Genomic DNA, 16,146 nt, shown 5'->3' with positions numbered 1-16,146 from the left:
ATACTTCTTAAGTCGCACTCTACCTCTCCTTATACCTACCAATGTCAACCGCTCACACCTCCTAACCGGGGCATCTATGTTTCTCCTCCGCACGTGCCCGAACCATCTAAGCCTCGCTTCTCGCATCTTGTCGTCCATGGGAGCCACGCCCGCCTTCTCCCGAATATCTTCACTCCTAATCTTATCCAACCTAGTGTGCCCGCACATCCATCTCAACATCCTTATTTATGCCACTTTCATCTTCTGGGTATGAGAATTCTTGGTTGCCCAACACTTAACCCCGTAAAGCATGGTTGGTCTAATCACCGTTCTATAGAACTTGCCTTTAAGTTTCGGTGGCACTTTCTTGTTACACATACTCCAGATGTTAACCTCCATTTATTCCACACCACTCATATATGGTGTGTGACATCCTCGCCTATCTCCCCACCCCTAGATAATTGACCCAATGTACTTGAAACTTCTTCTCTTGAGGATGACTAGTGAGTCGAGCCTCACGTCCATGTTTGCTTCCCCCGACTCATCGTTGAACTTACACTCCAGATATTATGTCTTAGTACTACTCAACTTGAAACCTTTAGATTCAAGGGTTTGTCTCCAAACCTCCAGCTTTTCGTTAACGTCGTCTCGCGTTTCATCAATCAGAACTATATCATGAGCGAACAACATACACCATGGCATCTCCCATTGAATATGGTGTGTTAATGCATCCATTGCCAGGGCAAATAAGAGTGGGTTGAGCGCAGACCCTTGGTGCAACCCCATAACAACCAGAAAGTGCTCCGAGTCACCTCCCACAGTCCTAACCCGAGCCTTAGCTACCGGCACACTTTTCACCTCTAGGCATCTCCAAAGAACCTCCATGATAACCTTGTCATACACTTTCTCTAGGTCAATAAACATCATGTGCAAATCTTTCTTCCTATCCGTGTACTATTCCACCAACCTCCTCATAAGGTGGATAGCTTCTGTAGTAGAACGACCCGGCATGAAACCGAATTGGTTGTCGGATAGAGTCACTACCCTCCTTACCCTCCCTTCCACCACCATCTCCAAAACTTTCATGGTATGAATTAGTAACTTGATGCCCCTAATTGCCACTGATTTTAAACGTATTTAAAAATTTAACCTTCAGAAATACACACATACATTGCTTGTCAGGGATTCTCTACCGGAATAGTAGATATTATGCTATATTTACTCTACCATATTGACATAATTTGATGTTATATGCTTTCGACCTATTTGTTAAATTGTTCACAAACTTTATTGAGGTGGTATAATTTTGTGCTTGTTCAATTATTCACCAAACTCTACCACATTGGCATAAGTTTTCTGTGTTGTTTAACAAACCCTACCACATTGATCAATTTATTGAGAAGCAATTTTCTGAAGTTTATTTTATGCATCTCTTTCTTTTTCCAAGATTGGTAATACTTTTATTTTATAAGCTCTTGCTTGTCTTTTGAAACATAGGCACTATACCAGTTTTAGATACTGCAACTAGCAACTATAGTGTAAATGGAATAGATAAATAGTAAAGTGAAATTGTGAATCTTTAAATGAAAGAACCAGAAAACTTTTCAGCTCTCTACTCGCATAATCCATAGTATGTGTTAGTTTTAATAAGAGGGTTCAAACTTCAGTTGAAGGAGCATGCTAGTTTTGTTTCAAGGTTGCTAATATTGGCTACATGTTAAATATTTTTGAAAAAAATGAACATAGTTTAAATAGTGTGGTTTTTGCAGATGTGTTGATCTCGGTGGATTTATGCAAATGTTCCCTTTTTAGACTGTCTGGATTTTATTTCAAAATTAAAAAGTTTTGCAAATATAGCACTTATAAAATTACCCCTTTCGCACAATGTTAGATTCGGATCTAATATTTGCTCATATAATTTTTAGTTTGCTAACAAAATATTAAATTGTAGTCCAATATTTGCCATAATTTATAAAATTTTAGAATGTAGTCTAATGTTTTCTCATAAGATTTTCAGTTTCCTAAAAAAGAATCTTTAGACTGTGATCTGATTGATCCATCAATTGTAAACAAAATAAGAAAAACTAAACAATTGATACAAAGAGGACATCTAGCGAAAACTTCATATAAAATTATACCCAAGGACCTTTAAAATGGATGATCTTGATTTTTGACTCTCCTTTGTCCCATGGGTGAATATATAATATCAAAAGTCAAAGTATCGCCCATGGAACAAGTGCGGAGCAATACTTGTTAAACTTAAAGTTATGCTAATCGGGTAAGTAGGGTCAAAAAACGAGAATGGCTCCTGAAATGTCCTATTTGTGTAAATCACCCGAAACCTAACGTTGATCTTAGTCGCTTAGGCCCGACCATGGCTCATAAGGCACACAGTGTGTGAAGTAAAATAATGAAAAAATGATATTGTATAGCAATTCTCAATATATATATATATATATATATATATATATATATATATATATATATACACACACACACACACCCCTGAAATGTCCTGTTTGTGCAAATCACCCTAAACTTCACGTTGATCTTGGTCGCTTAGGCCCGGCTATGCCTCAGAAGTTACTGTGGCGACAGTAAAATAATGGAAAAATGATATTATATAGTCGCTATATATATATATATATATATATATATATATATATATATATATATATATATATACACACACACACACATACATACATACATACATACATACTAAACGCATACACACTTTTATATACTTTTTTGACTATTAAATGTAAATAATTTCAGGTGCGAGTTAAAAATAATGTTCACAATCCACTATTTGTTTAGTGGCTATTAACTTCATATAGTTACAATATGCATAATTACTTCCTATAACTACTATTCAGTTGTTACGATAGTGTATTCGTTGTATTCACGCTATAGCAGCAAAAAGCGCATAAAATCATGACAGTCCAGCCGTACGCGCACATATTTACATATATTCGCGCCATGTATTCATGAATATAGTAACGGCAACCACCTTAAAAACAGGTATATTCAGTTGTTTAATAACGAAAATAGTATCAATTAGCGTGATACACTCCTAATATAACTCAACAAACTAAATTTCACTACTAAAAATTCGGCAAAAACCGACCAGGGTCGACCGACCAACTTTCAATATATATATATATATATATATATATATATATATATATATATATATATATATATTTATTTATTTTTATTTAATATTTTATTTTTTACGAAACCGACCAACTTTGGTCGGTCGACTTTGGCGCAAAATGCAGGAAATTATTTTTGAATCCCGCGGAATTTATATTTTAAGAAACCGACCAACTTTGATCGCTTTTTCAATTAAAATAAATAAAAATTAATATTAAAAAAAACAACCAAAATTGGTCGGTTAATTCGGCCGGTCATTTAAAAAAACCGACCAACTTTGGTCGATAATTTTACTTTTTAATAAAACTGACCAACTTTGGTCGGTTATTTTCGTGCGAAAATATAATTAAATAGTATAAATCAATTAAAAGACAGTCTTAAAACAAAATGTACCAATTGTCTAGTGGTAGAATAGTATCCTGCCACAGTATAGACCCAGTTCGATTCCCAAATGGTGAATCTTTTTATTACATAATTAAAATATCGACCAACTTTGGTCGGGTTTTTTTGCAATTATTTTTTTTAATTCAATTGACCGACCAAAGACAAAGTGGGTTGCTCTGATGGTAAGCACCCTCCACTTCCAACCAAGAGATTGTGAGTTTGAGTCACCCCAAGAGCAAGGTGGGGAGTTCTTGGAGGGAAGGATGCCGAGGGTCTACTGGAAACAGTCTCTCTACCCAGGGGGGTAGAGGTAAGGTCTGCGTACACACTACCCTCCCCTGACCCCACTAGTGGGATTATCCTAGGTTGTTGTTGTTGTTGTTGTTGTAATTGACCGACCAAAGTTGGTCGGTAATTTCCGACCAACTTTGGTCGGTATGCCTTCCCGACCACAAAAATACCGTCCACAAGTAAATGGTCACGTTTTGGCCATTACTGACCAACGTTGGTCGGTTTTTACCGAATTTCTAGAAGTGTTCTAACATGCCTCATTACCAACTCAATTAATTAGAATGATTTTTCAGTTGTATATAATTATTGTATTAAACTTTTGTATTTAGTGTGTTTCAATATATTTTTTACTGTTGGATTCATTAGATTCAATGTTTATATTTACAGTATTCGCTATTTTATATTCAGTATATTCAAATGTATTTGTATTAGCAGCATTTTAGTTGTTCATAATAGATGTTATTACTGTTGTATTCAGTATATTTTATTGGTTGTATTCATTTTATTTCTATTTGTATTCAATGTGTTTTACTGTATTTCATTGTATTTTAAAATTAAATGTATTCACTATTTATATTTTATTCTATTTTACTGTTTGTATTCAGTATATTTCAATGTTTATATCATGTATTCATACATATTGTGTGTAAAGTATGCATCAATACACGTGCATTCAGTTGTATTAAAAAAATATAGATTTTTGAAATACACAAATACATGCAAAAAAAGTATTTATATAAAAATAAGATGTGTTTTAGTGAATTTGTACAGAATACAATATATTTGTATCATTGTATGTGACTAATAGCAAATAAGAGAAGAAAGTTTATCGGAGATGGCGTTTTCCGGCAAAGAAGAGAAGAAAGTTCATCGGAGATGGCGTTTTCCGGCAAAGAAGAGAAGAAAGTTTGTCGGATCCGTACAACAAATTTATAATAAGAGTTCATCACATTACTCATTTCCGTTCGAAAAATTCACTCTTTTTTGTTTCCTGAATGCCTTCTACTCTATTGTAATGTCTCTTTAGCCATCAATACTCGGGTGTGTATCTTGACTTGCTTGAAGAGATAGAGATTCTTCTTTCTCGTGAGCCATCAATATTAGGGCTAGAGTTGCTCAAAGAGACAAAAGGGAGAGAGAAAAGGTAGAAAAAATATGACAGAGAATCGAAGAGAGAGAGATTCTTCCATATCGTCGGCCATCAATAATAGGGCTTGAGTTGCTCGAAGAGAGAAGGAGGAGAGATAAAGAAGAAAAAATCTGAGAGAAAATCTTGTGTTAATTGAAAGAATGAAAGAGGAAAAACATAAATAGCGTATTTCATGCCTTAATAGTAGTATATACCATAAATACCTATTTTGCTATAAAATATAAAAGATAGCTATAAAAAATAATATTTAAAAATAAATTTAATTTATAATAAATATAATGTATACCTTTGCTATAGCAGGTAGAATTTTAAAAAAGAAAATTTGAAATAATTGATGTTGGGTTGCAACTCAATGGATGTGATGAGCCCTTCAGAAGAATGTCTTATAGTGCATATCCATGTCTGTCTGTTTGAGGATCTTATGTTACAACCGTGCATCAACTTCCAACACTTATCCTTGTCTGGGCGATCTTTCTTTCTTTCTTTCTTTTTTAAGGAAAAGGTTTTTATTTATTTTTTATTTAGCGCTCGGTACCTATTTTAAGACTCTGAGTAATTCATAGTCCTATCAAAAAAATTAAAAATGTTCCCTACTAAAAGCGATTTTATATTCAGTGCTCTATCTATGGTTTTTAAGTATGAATGTCAAAGAGTATATCTATGATTTTTAATTTTTATTTTTTATTTTTTATTTCTCACCCGGTGTTCGGTACCCGCATTGGAGCTCGACTATATCCGGATTCGCGTCGCGTAGAACCCCATTCGGGAGAAGCGCTCCCTACTAAAAATTTTTTTATACTCGGGGCTCGAACCCGACACGTCTGATTAAGGGAAAAACAGTCTCATCCATTGCACCAATTACTTTGGTGGTCTATGGTTTTGAATTTTTGACTGGTCTATTGGTGCACGTCTTTTTCCCTAAATTAAATGGGGTACATTTTTTGCTACTATTATGTCTTTTTTCCACAAATTAAAGGGGGCACATTTTTTGTTACTATTATGAGACATCTCGTATCAAACCACTCCCATAATAATTAATATCTACCCTTTATTTAATCGTAAAAATACATAAATTGCCCCAATAAACTTGTCCGATAAAATTATATCTTTATTATATGGACAACCTATTACTCCCTATACTTGTTTGAAATGGAATTGTTACCAACGTAAAATAGCACAATCTATTTTTGCCCTCGATGTGTATACATATAGGGACACGTATCATTGGCTCGTTTTTTCACCTTTTTCTTTGATAAAGTGGTAATTACTATTTTCACGACAAGTTTAGAGAGCAACTTATGTATTTCTAGTTATTTTTTAATTACTAAAACAAATGTTAATATAATTCAATTTCAAATATATCTTTTATGTTCTAAAATTTAAAACTCAAACCTATAATATAATGAAAATCTTTCTAAATAATTAGCATTAGTTACCATTTTATTGAAAATTAAGCTTTGAACCTAAAACAATATAGGGATTGTTACACAAGTATCCCATCCAATTCAATGTTTATTTTTTCTAGCAAGTATATATAAATTATATATCGATTATACACAGTTATATATATATTGTACATAAAATATACGCATATTATATATATACCAGCTATTTTCAGTTTAAGATATTAAGTGGACAACTATTTGGGTTAATTCTTCGAAAATATATAAAACATAGCGAGCGAGACAGAGATATAGAGAGAGATATGAAACATAATTACTCTAACAGACTAGGAGTCCATTACTTAACTGGTCACTCAACTATTCGAAATTATCTACCAAAGTCATCTTTCTTTCGTTTGTAACAACAAAGTCACTTAACTATGTCAATAGCACTCAGAAGGTCACTCAATTAGATTTCTCAAAATTTTGATCGCCAAATATCTATTTTACCCTCTAAATTATCAACTTTTATATTCTTTTTATTTTTTAGCTTATTAATATAATAATTTTTTTCTCCTTTTAATTTATATTATGGACTTACCTTAGAATAAATAAATTTTATTTATAATTAAAATAAAAATAGTATTTAAGCATATATAGTGTTGGAAGAATAAAATATTGAGCATAGTAGAAAGTTAATTAGAACAATTTGTTCGTAATAATAATTTTGATATTAACAAAAAAACTTAAAAAAATATTTACATAATTGAGAATGAAAGAAAATAAAGTTTTAAAATATATATTCCATGCACGTACTATAGAAAATAATTATTTAAAAATAAAAATATTTTTGTAATATATATTACATATTCTTGAATATTATGCTCAATTATATTATTATTTCGACATTATAATGCTAGATTTTTCTTTTTATAAATAAAATACTTTTGTTCTATAGGTAAGTCCATAGTGTTGATTAAAAAGAGAAAAAATCATAATATTAAAAAGGAAAAAAAAAAATAGAAGATAAAAGTTGATAATTTAGAGGGTAAAATAGGTATTTGGCAATCAAAAGTTTAATAAATCTGGTTGAGTGATCTTCTGAGTGCTATAGGCATAGTTAAGTGACGCTGATGATACAAACGAGAAAAAAGATAACTTTGATAGATAATTTCTGACAGGCACAAGCGAGTTTGAAAGTTGTAATGATAAGACATAATGTTAAGATCTCTTTTAAGCATAAAATATTTCCAAATAGTACTACATATTTGTTAAGGAAAGCACATATAATAATATTTCTAATGTCATTGTTACCCTTAAAATACGTTAATACTATATGTTAGTTTGTCAGTCTTATGTTTGTTATTTCTGGAACTACATATCTTAGATCTATCTCTAGTAATAAGGTTTGTAATATTTTGCCAAATCTTAGCAACTTATTTCTACTTTGACCAAAAAAAAAAGAGAATTATTATTATTATTATTATGGAGAACACGTTAGTAGAAGAGTATGCTTTTTGGTTTCTCACCCAGATATTCGATACTAGCATTGAGACCTGATTAAGTTCGGACTCGCACCGAAAAATTCCATATTAAAGATAAAAAGTTCCCTAACAAAAGTAACTCAATACGCAAAAATAAAATAAAAATAGTACTACTAATATAATAGTTACACAAAGATCCATCTCGTCAGCAAAAGTTATAATTGGCAGCTATTTACATCTGTTAATTTTTTGACTTAAATTTTTTGTGAATTTGAATGAAATTAAATGGTCACAGAGTTTGTATTCTCTATCACAAAATAGTAGTGGTTGAAGTTTTAAATCTTGATTTGCTAGTAGTTGTGGTGCTAAGCACAATAAATCAACATTAACTTTACCAATAATTCAGCATTAAATTTTACTAAATGAAATAAGGAAAGTTCTAGTACAATAAATAAAATTATACTTTAATCAACTACATTTAAAGTAGATCAGTTACATTTAAAATAAATAATTTAAGATCAACACAAAGTCTTAAGTGTGTAATAATCTTTGACAAGCGGATTGACTAGTTGATTAATTAATTAATAATGTTGATACTTTGCATTTAAAAATTCACGATTCTACGTGCTTTAAAATTTGTAAAATTCATTACATGGCTCCAACGAACGGCATGAGAAGGTCAAAGACAACCACGTTTTCGTCTTGTTCTCCCTTTAATTTATTTTAATCTAAACTTTTTCGACCATGACATATTAGTTATGTACATTTTCTCCGCCTATCCATGTTCCGTATTCGGATTGGGGTCTGATTAAATTTTGATTCACGGAGAAGTATTATATTATGTAGGGGCGGAGTTAGAGTGTCGGAAGCGAATTCGGCCAAATCCAATAACTTTGATCTGAATTCTGTATTTGTCTTAAAAATCTATTGAATATGTATAAATTATTAATTTTGAATCCGGTAACTTAATACGATTAGAATTTCAAACCCATAAACTTGAAATCCTGGCTCCGTCTATGATATTGGGATAAAGCGCTCTTAAGTAAATGTGACTCTGTACTTGTTGACTAGCGTTAGTGAACAAGCTAATAAATTAACTGTATTTAACTATGTAATTGTAGTCGAAGGTTAGTTAGTTAGTATAATATTAGGAGTTAGTTATAATGTACAGTATAAATATACTGTACTCATCGTATAAACGATACACTGTATCATTTCTTCTTCTTCTTCTTCTTCTTCTTCTTCTTCTTCTTCTTCAAAATAACAGAATTATGTTTCTCTTGAGTGCTTCCTTCATTTGTATGTCTTTTTCCTCAAGCTCAATCCTCAGATCCATGGCAGCTAACATGGTATCAGAGCCGCCGAAGTAGATCGAAGGTAGTTCTCAAGTCAGTTTTTACACTTGTTACTTCAATTTTGCAATTCTTCTGAAAAATTATCCGATTATAGCGTGTAGTATAAAGTCTAGGGTTTACTCTTAAGAAGCAGCTGGAAATGGCGATTGGAGAAGAAACGGTAGGTGATACTTCACATCCAGCAACTACAACCTCTGGTAATGTCAATTCTGTCACCGGCGTAACTGCATTTTCGTCAATTGACTACAATCACCCACTATTTCTTCAACCAATAGACACTCCAGGTAGTACTCTGATCTCTCTTCGGCTTACTGGTTCAGATAACTACGCACTATGGAGTAGGTCTATGAGGATTGGATTGTTAGGGAAGAGCAAGTTAGGTTTTGTAAATGGTCGATTTCCTAAGTCCAGGTTTGAACCTGAACTTCATGACCAATGGGAGACAGTGAATGTTATAGTTCTCTCATGGACAATGAATGTAGTAAGGCGAGGTTTACTTAGTAGTGTAGTATATGCCTCTAATGCTCACAAGGTATGGGAAGACTTAAATGAGAGGTTCAACAAGGTCAATGGATCTAGGGTTCTGTATTTTCATAGGGAGATTCATACTCTTACTCAAGGTACCATGTCTGTTGTTGACTACTTTTCCAAATGGAGAGATCTTTGGGATGAATTTGATGCGTCAATGCTTTGTCCTGGCTGTCCTTATCCAGAGTCAAAGAAGTATGCTCAGCACTTTGAGTATCATAGGCTACTGCAGTTTCTAATGGGATTGAATGAGTCATACTTGTCGCGCCCTTTTTCTCGCGAAATCGGGCTTCTACATTGTGACAACTCTTTTGAAGGACGGGTGCTAAAAGAGAGAGTCGACACCTAACAGATTAAGGTGTGTTAGGGCACCTATTTTGCAAATAACTCTAGATTAATCAGTTCGCGTCACCAAAGTTCAGGTAAGGGCTCAAATTACCTTGAGGAGAAGGTGTTAGTCACTCCTCGAGGTCCACAACAGTGGTCCCGGCCGAACTCGAATTATATGAATTAGTCTAAGAGAAGGGAAGCAATTTGGGTAAATAAAATAGTTGACTTTAAACAAAGGTGGGCGGGGGGTCCTAAGTTTTTTTTTAGCCTAAAGGATCACCCTGTGCAATGTAATTAATACTTCGTAACTCCCTCAAGATGGGGTGTTACTCATATTATTCAGCGGGTATAGACTATCATCTCCTGCTACCCGATTACTATCTTTAAGTTGTTTACCTAAAGTGCACTAGCCAATTCTAAGTCGTACTCTATGCGTGCACTACCCGTCCCATGCCTATGGTTCAAGAGGCATTTGAACCTCTATTTCAGGGTGGTTCTAAACTTTAACTTAGGTTGCTCAAAAAGGAAAATACTAGGTGACAAGCAAAACATTTAGGACTTTCACATATAAGCAAATAAGGGCTCAAGTTATCCTCCGCATTTAGACAACAAAATACACGCCAAACTGATTAACATTGACAGATTTTAATGAGTTAAGGTTGCAGAATTCTTTTATCAGGATCTCCATGTGATACCAAATTAATGAGCAGACAACTACACGCAAAAGCCATTTCCTAAATACGATTTCGAGAAACCTACATAATTTGCCTACTGATTTTAAACATAAGGGGATTAAACCTATAGGCATGATGTCTAGGTGTTCTACTCAATAATAAATAAGGGTAATCACGCAAGGATATTCATAATTGCTTATTTAGTGGTATATGCAAATTTTCTAGTGATAATAATGACACAGTGTCGAGAACTCCTGAATAAACGAGCAAGATGATAATTAAACTAATTTAGACCTATAGGCATGCTTTCTACAATTTAATCCGATTTTAGATCCTATAGACATGTTCTCTACAATTTGTGAATAGGGCAGCATGTAAACGCATATTGAATCATACAATTCCCTATAGGCATGATTTCTAATAAGCATAAATAGAACACAATTAAACCAAGTATTGAAACCATATGCAGGATTACTAACATATAATGACTGAACATAATATGATACCTATATGCATGATTTCTAACACACGATAACTAAACAAACATTATTGAACCTATAGGCACGATTTTTACCCTATTTATTACAAATATAAGATAGGGAAAAGGCCCAGAAATGACCTTATGGTATTCGAAATTGATCAATTATAACCCCCGTTTAAATTTGAATCCAAAAATGACTCTGCCGTTATAAAATGGGTCTAATAATGCCCTTGTGTTATTCAAAATGGATCAATAATGCCCTGAAATTTTTTTTTATAAAAATACTTTTAAAAACTGAAAAATATATATTTTGTAAAAACTAGAAAAAGAAAAGAATTTGCCAAATATATATTTTTAAGTCTTTTCAGTTTTTTTAAAGTTATTTGTTTTGTAAAAACTGGAAAAAAAAATTTAAAAACTGGGAAAAAAAACTCTCCTAAAGCAGTGGACTACATATGCATTAGTTTTTAAAAAATAAAAATATTTTGCAAAATCTTTTTTTTTTCAATTTGACGGTTCAATATTTTTTTGGTTTATTTTTATAAAATAAAAAATCTACCGTAATTATCGGTACAGTTATAGATTTATATAAAAATATATGATTTTATTAAAAAAAAAACTAAAAATCGGTTCGGCACGGTACGATTATGTCGGTTTAGTCGGTTTTTAAATATTCATTTACACCGACATATAACTGTAAATGAATATTTAAACCGACTAAACCGACATATAGGTGTAAATGAATATTTAAAAACCGACTAAACTGACATAATCGTACCGTGCCGAACCGATTTTTAGGTTTTTTTTAATAAAACCGTATGTTTTTATATAAATCTATAATTGTACCGATAATTATGGTAGATTTTTTATTTTATAAAAATAAATCAAAAAAATATTGAACAGTCAAATTGAAAAAAAAAAGATTTTGCAAAATATTTTTATTTTTTTAAAACTATTGCATATGTAGCCCACTGCTTTAGGAGAGTATTTTTTTCAGTTTTTTTTTTTCCAGTTTTTACAAAATAAATACTTTAAAAAAACTGAAAAGACTTAAAAATATATATTTTGTAAATTCCTTTCTTTTTCTAGTTTTTACAGAATATATATTTTTCAGTTTTTAAAAGTATTTTTATATAAAAAAATTCCAGGGAATTATTGATCCATTTTGAATAACACAAGGGCATTATTAGACCTATTTTATAACGGCAGGGTCATTTTTGGATTCAAATTTAAACGGGGGTTATAATTGATCCATTTTGAATACCACAAGGTCATTTTTGGGCCTTCTCCCTATAAGATAAAAATCCCTTTCCCAATTTTACTAATACCCCAAATGTTATTACAATAATTATTACAGACCCATAATGAATAACATGAATTGCATAGGAGAATAACTATAGGGAGCCTACAAAATATCTAAACAAAAATTATCAAGAATATTTAAGCAAATATTAAAGGAAACACAAATAATACCAAAACAAAAATTATTCAGAATATTTAAATAAATATTAAAGTAAAAATCAGAAAAAACATAAAGAAAGAAAGTAATCGAACACAAAAAGGAAAGATTCACCAGAATCGGTAAGAAAAGGAGAAAGTTTCAAATCCTAGTTTTAGAAAAAGTGTGAAATCAGTGGAAAATAAAGTAAAAATCGCACAAAATAAGATGAATAGAAGCGAAATAACATTAAAAATCAGAAAATCGGACCTATTTTGGTCCGATTGAAAGGGTGAGAAAACCCTAATTTGGGGTAGGTAAGAATCATCAACAGATATGAAGAATATTCGTTACTCACAAAGAATCAATAATGAACATAGACGGAATAGCCACATAAATTAGAGGTGTGAACAGATTTGGTTCGATTTTGGCAAGATTTGCTTGCCATGTTAGGCAAGCAACTAAGTAAGATCATAGACGAGTGGCCAGTGGTGAGGGGAGGTAAATAAGGTAAGGAAATCCATGTTGGATTCCGTTTTGGGGCCGGATTTGGGGGGGGTTTGATAGGAACGGTGGCTAGGGTTCATGAGAGATGAGAGACTAGGGAATTTCAGGGCAGCGAGGTGGTATAGAATGATTAGGGTGAGGGTGTAACGTGGACCGTTAATTTTAGAGATCAACGGTCACGATTTAAAGGGGTCCTATGTCGGATGTTTAAATGGGTATGGGGACTGGGCTAATGGGTCTTGGTCCAAGGGTATTGGGCTGGTGTAAGGGTGTTGGGTTAAATCCGAAAATAGGGGATTTTAGGGCTAGATTTAAATACCCACTATTTAACAAATAAATAATTTATAAAAATAATTAATAAATAAAAAAATATTATTTATGCATTAAAATGATTAAAAATAATTAATTAACATTATAAAAATATAAAAAGTTATTTTTTGTATGAATAATATAATTATATATGCATATGGGCTATTATTGTAAAATATGCAAATTGGCCCTAAAAATGCAAATGTAATTAACTGAAAATATTTAAAATCTCATATTGGTATAAATGATAATTTTAGATGATTAAATCATCATAAAAATAATTGTATGGTAATTATTGGATATTTATATAATAAAAATGCAGAAATAAATTGATTTAAAGTCTTTAAAAATTATGAAAAATTATGAAAAATACTTGTGTATGCTTGTAAATCAAATGATGATGCATATGCGCTATTTTGAAGGTATATATATATATATATATATATATATATATATATAGAGAGAGAGAGAGAGAGAGAGAGAGAGAGAGAGAGAGAGAGAGAGATATGAGGGCAAAATTGGGTATTAACAGCTGCCCCTCTTTACCCGGGAATGATGAAAGAGTTGTCGGGTAAAGAAAATGATAACCAATTTTATTTGAAGTGAGTGAGGAATGATGTATTTTGGACCCTGATTTCTGAGCTGCCTACATATCCATGATTTTACAGGAAATCATGCTATGTGTAGTTCTGGATCCAACGGTGGAATAAACCAATGAAGTTATTGTAAGAACATACAAGATATTCTAGGTAAGACGATATCGGGATTGTAAACGGATATATCTGGGAATGGTTATCAGATGAAAATGGGTAACAGACGGTGGTTGGTTACGTTTGAAATAATCGCTGGACATGAACGTTGAATGGAAATCGGAGCGAAGATTGCTCCAGTTAAGAGAACGGCTACTTCTTGGATCACGTGCAAACTCAAAATACGATGCATATAAATACATATAGATTATTGCATAAATTTAAGCATAATGTAAATTCCCTCTGGACTATGAAGATCGTCTTTGGACTGTGAGGATGGTGTCCTTAGACCGTGATATCCCGGGCCATGAATTGTGAGATAGGGGATTCGCAGACCATGAAATGATGTTCTCGGGCTATGAAGATAGTGCCTCCGAACTATGATGCCTTTGAATAATGATGTGCAATATTGAGAAATCCTCGGGCCATGGCATGGTGTCTTCCGGCTATGAGGATGATGCCTTCGGACTATGACGCCTTCGGAAAATTTGGCTATGCTTCAGCCCATGAGATGCAAAGACATGATGCTTGAGATGAAACAAGACAGAGCTTAGTCTTGTGTAGAACCGGGGGCAGAGCTTAGCCCCGATAGAAGAGAATAATGCAAGGTTTTGAACAGCACAACATTTGTGGTTATGTAAGGAGAGACAATGCTTAGTCTTGTGCAAGATTGGAGACAATGCTTAGTCTTGTGCAAGGTTGGATACAATGCTTAGTCTCATGCGGGATTGGAGATAATTCTTAGTCTCGTGCATTGGGAAGGCAGAGCTTAGTCTTATGTAATTAAAGAGGTAGGGCTTAGCCTCGTACAAGATGAGAGACAATGCTTAATCTCATGCAAGATTGGAGACAATGCTTAGTCTCGTGCATTGGGAAGGCAGAGCTTAGCTTTATGCAATTGAGGAGGCATGGCTTAGCGTCATGCAAAATGGAAACAATGCTTAGTGTCGTGCAAGAGAAAAGGCAGAGCTTAGCCTTATGCAATTAAGGAGGCAGGGCTTAGCCTCATGCAAGATGGGAGACAATGCTTAGTCTCATGCAATAGGAAAGCCAGAGCTTAGCCTTGTGCAATTGAGGAGGCAGGGCTTGGCCTCATGCAAGATGGGAGACAATGCTTAGTCTCATGCAATAGGAAAGGCAGAGCTTAGCCTTGTGCAATTAAGGAGGCAGAGCTTACCCTCATGCAAAATGGAGACAATGCTTAGTCTCGTGCAATAGGAAAGGCAGAGCTTAGCCTTGTACAATTGAGGAGGCAGGGCTTAGCCTCATGCAAGATGGAGACAATGCTTAGTCTCGTGCAATAGGAAAGGTAGAGCTTAGCCTTATGCAATTAAGGAGGTAGGGCTTAGCCTCATGCAAGATGGTAGACAATGCTTAGTCTCATGCAATAGGAAATGCAGAGCTTAGCCTTGTGCAATTGAGGAGGCAGAGCTTAGCCTCATCCAAAATGGAAACAATGCTTAGTCTCATGCAATAGAAAAGGCAGAGCTTAGCCTTATGCAATTGAGGAGGCAAGGCTTAGCCTTATACAAGATGGGAGACAATGCTTAGTCTCATGCAATAGGAAAGGCAGAGCTTAGCCTTGTGCAATTAAGGAGGCAGAGCTTAGCCTCATACAAAATGGAGACAATGCTTAGTCTCATGCAATGAATAGATAATAAGTGATAGCAGAGTATTTCTTAGCTGGAGATATGTTTGCGTTCGGTAGCTTTGTTGTTATGAAGATAGTGATTCTAAGGTGCACATGTACTCACGGCTATTCCTTGTTCCTGTATCCAAAGGAAAATTGTGAGTTTTACGGGGAGGTCGGTTTGTGCCTCCGCCTGCTTGCTTTGCTTTGCTATGCCCCAGTTTCTGATTGTGGGGAAAATGAGAATTTTATTGAATTGTGACTGAACCCACAGGGCTGCCTACGTATCCCCTATTAAACGAGAATCAGGTCAAGT

The 16,146-nt window shown here is 33.5% G+C and overlaps 1 protein-coding gene across 1 annotated transcript; it reads left to right on the top strand.

The window, feature by feature from the left end:
* Positions 1-9,323: 9,323 nt before the first annotated feature.
* On the top strand, positions 9,324-10,061 carry LOC107781684 (uncharacterized). Its single transcript, XM_016602422.1, has one exon. It carries the CDS (start codon positions 9,324-9,326, stop codon positions 10,059-10,061), a length of 738 nt encoding a protein of 245 aa, XP_016457908.1.
* The last annotated feature ends 6,085 nt before the right edge of the window (positions 10,062-16,146 follow it).

Source organism: Nicotiana tabacum, chromosome 12 (assembly GCF_000715075.1).
Source record: "Nicotiana tabacum cultivar K326 chromosome 12, ASM71507v2, whole genome shotgun sequence".
Taxonomy (NCBI): domain Eukaryota; kingdom Viridiplantae; phylum Streptophyta; class Magnoliopsida; order Solanales; family Solanaceae; genus Nicotiana; species Nicotiana tabacum.
Note: the sequence above shows the minus strand (reverse complement) of the source record. Positions and strands in the feature narration are given on the sequence as shown.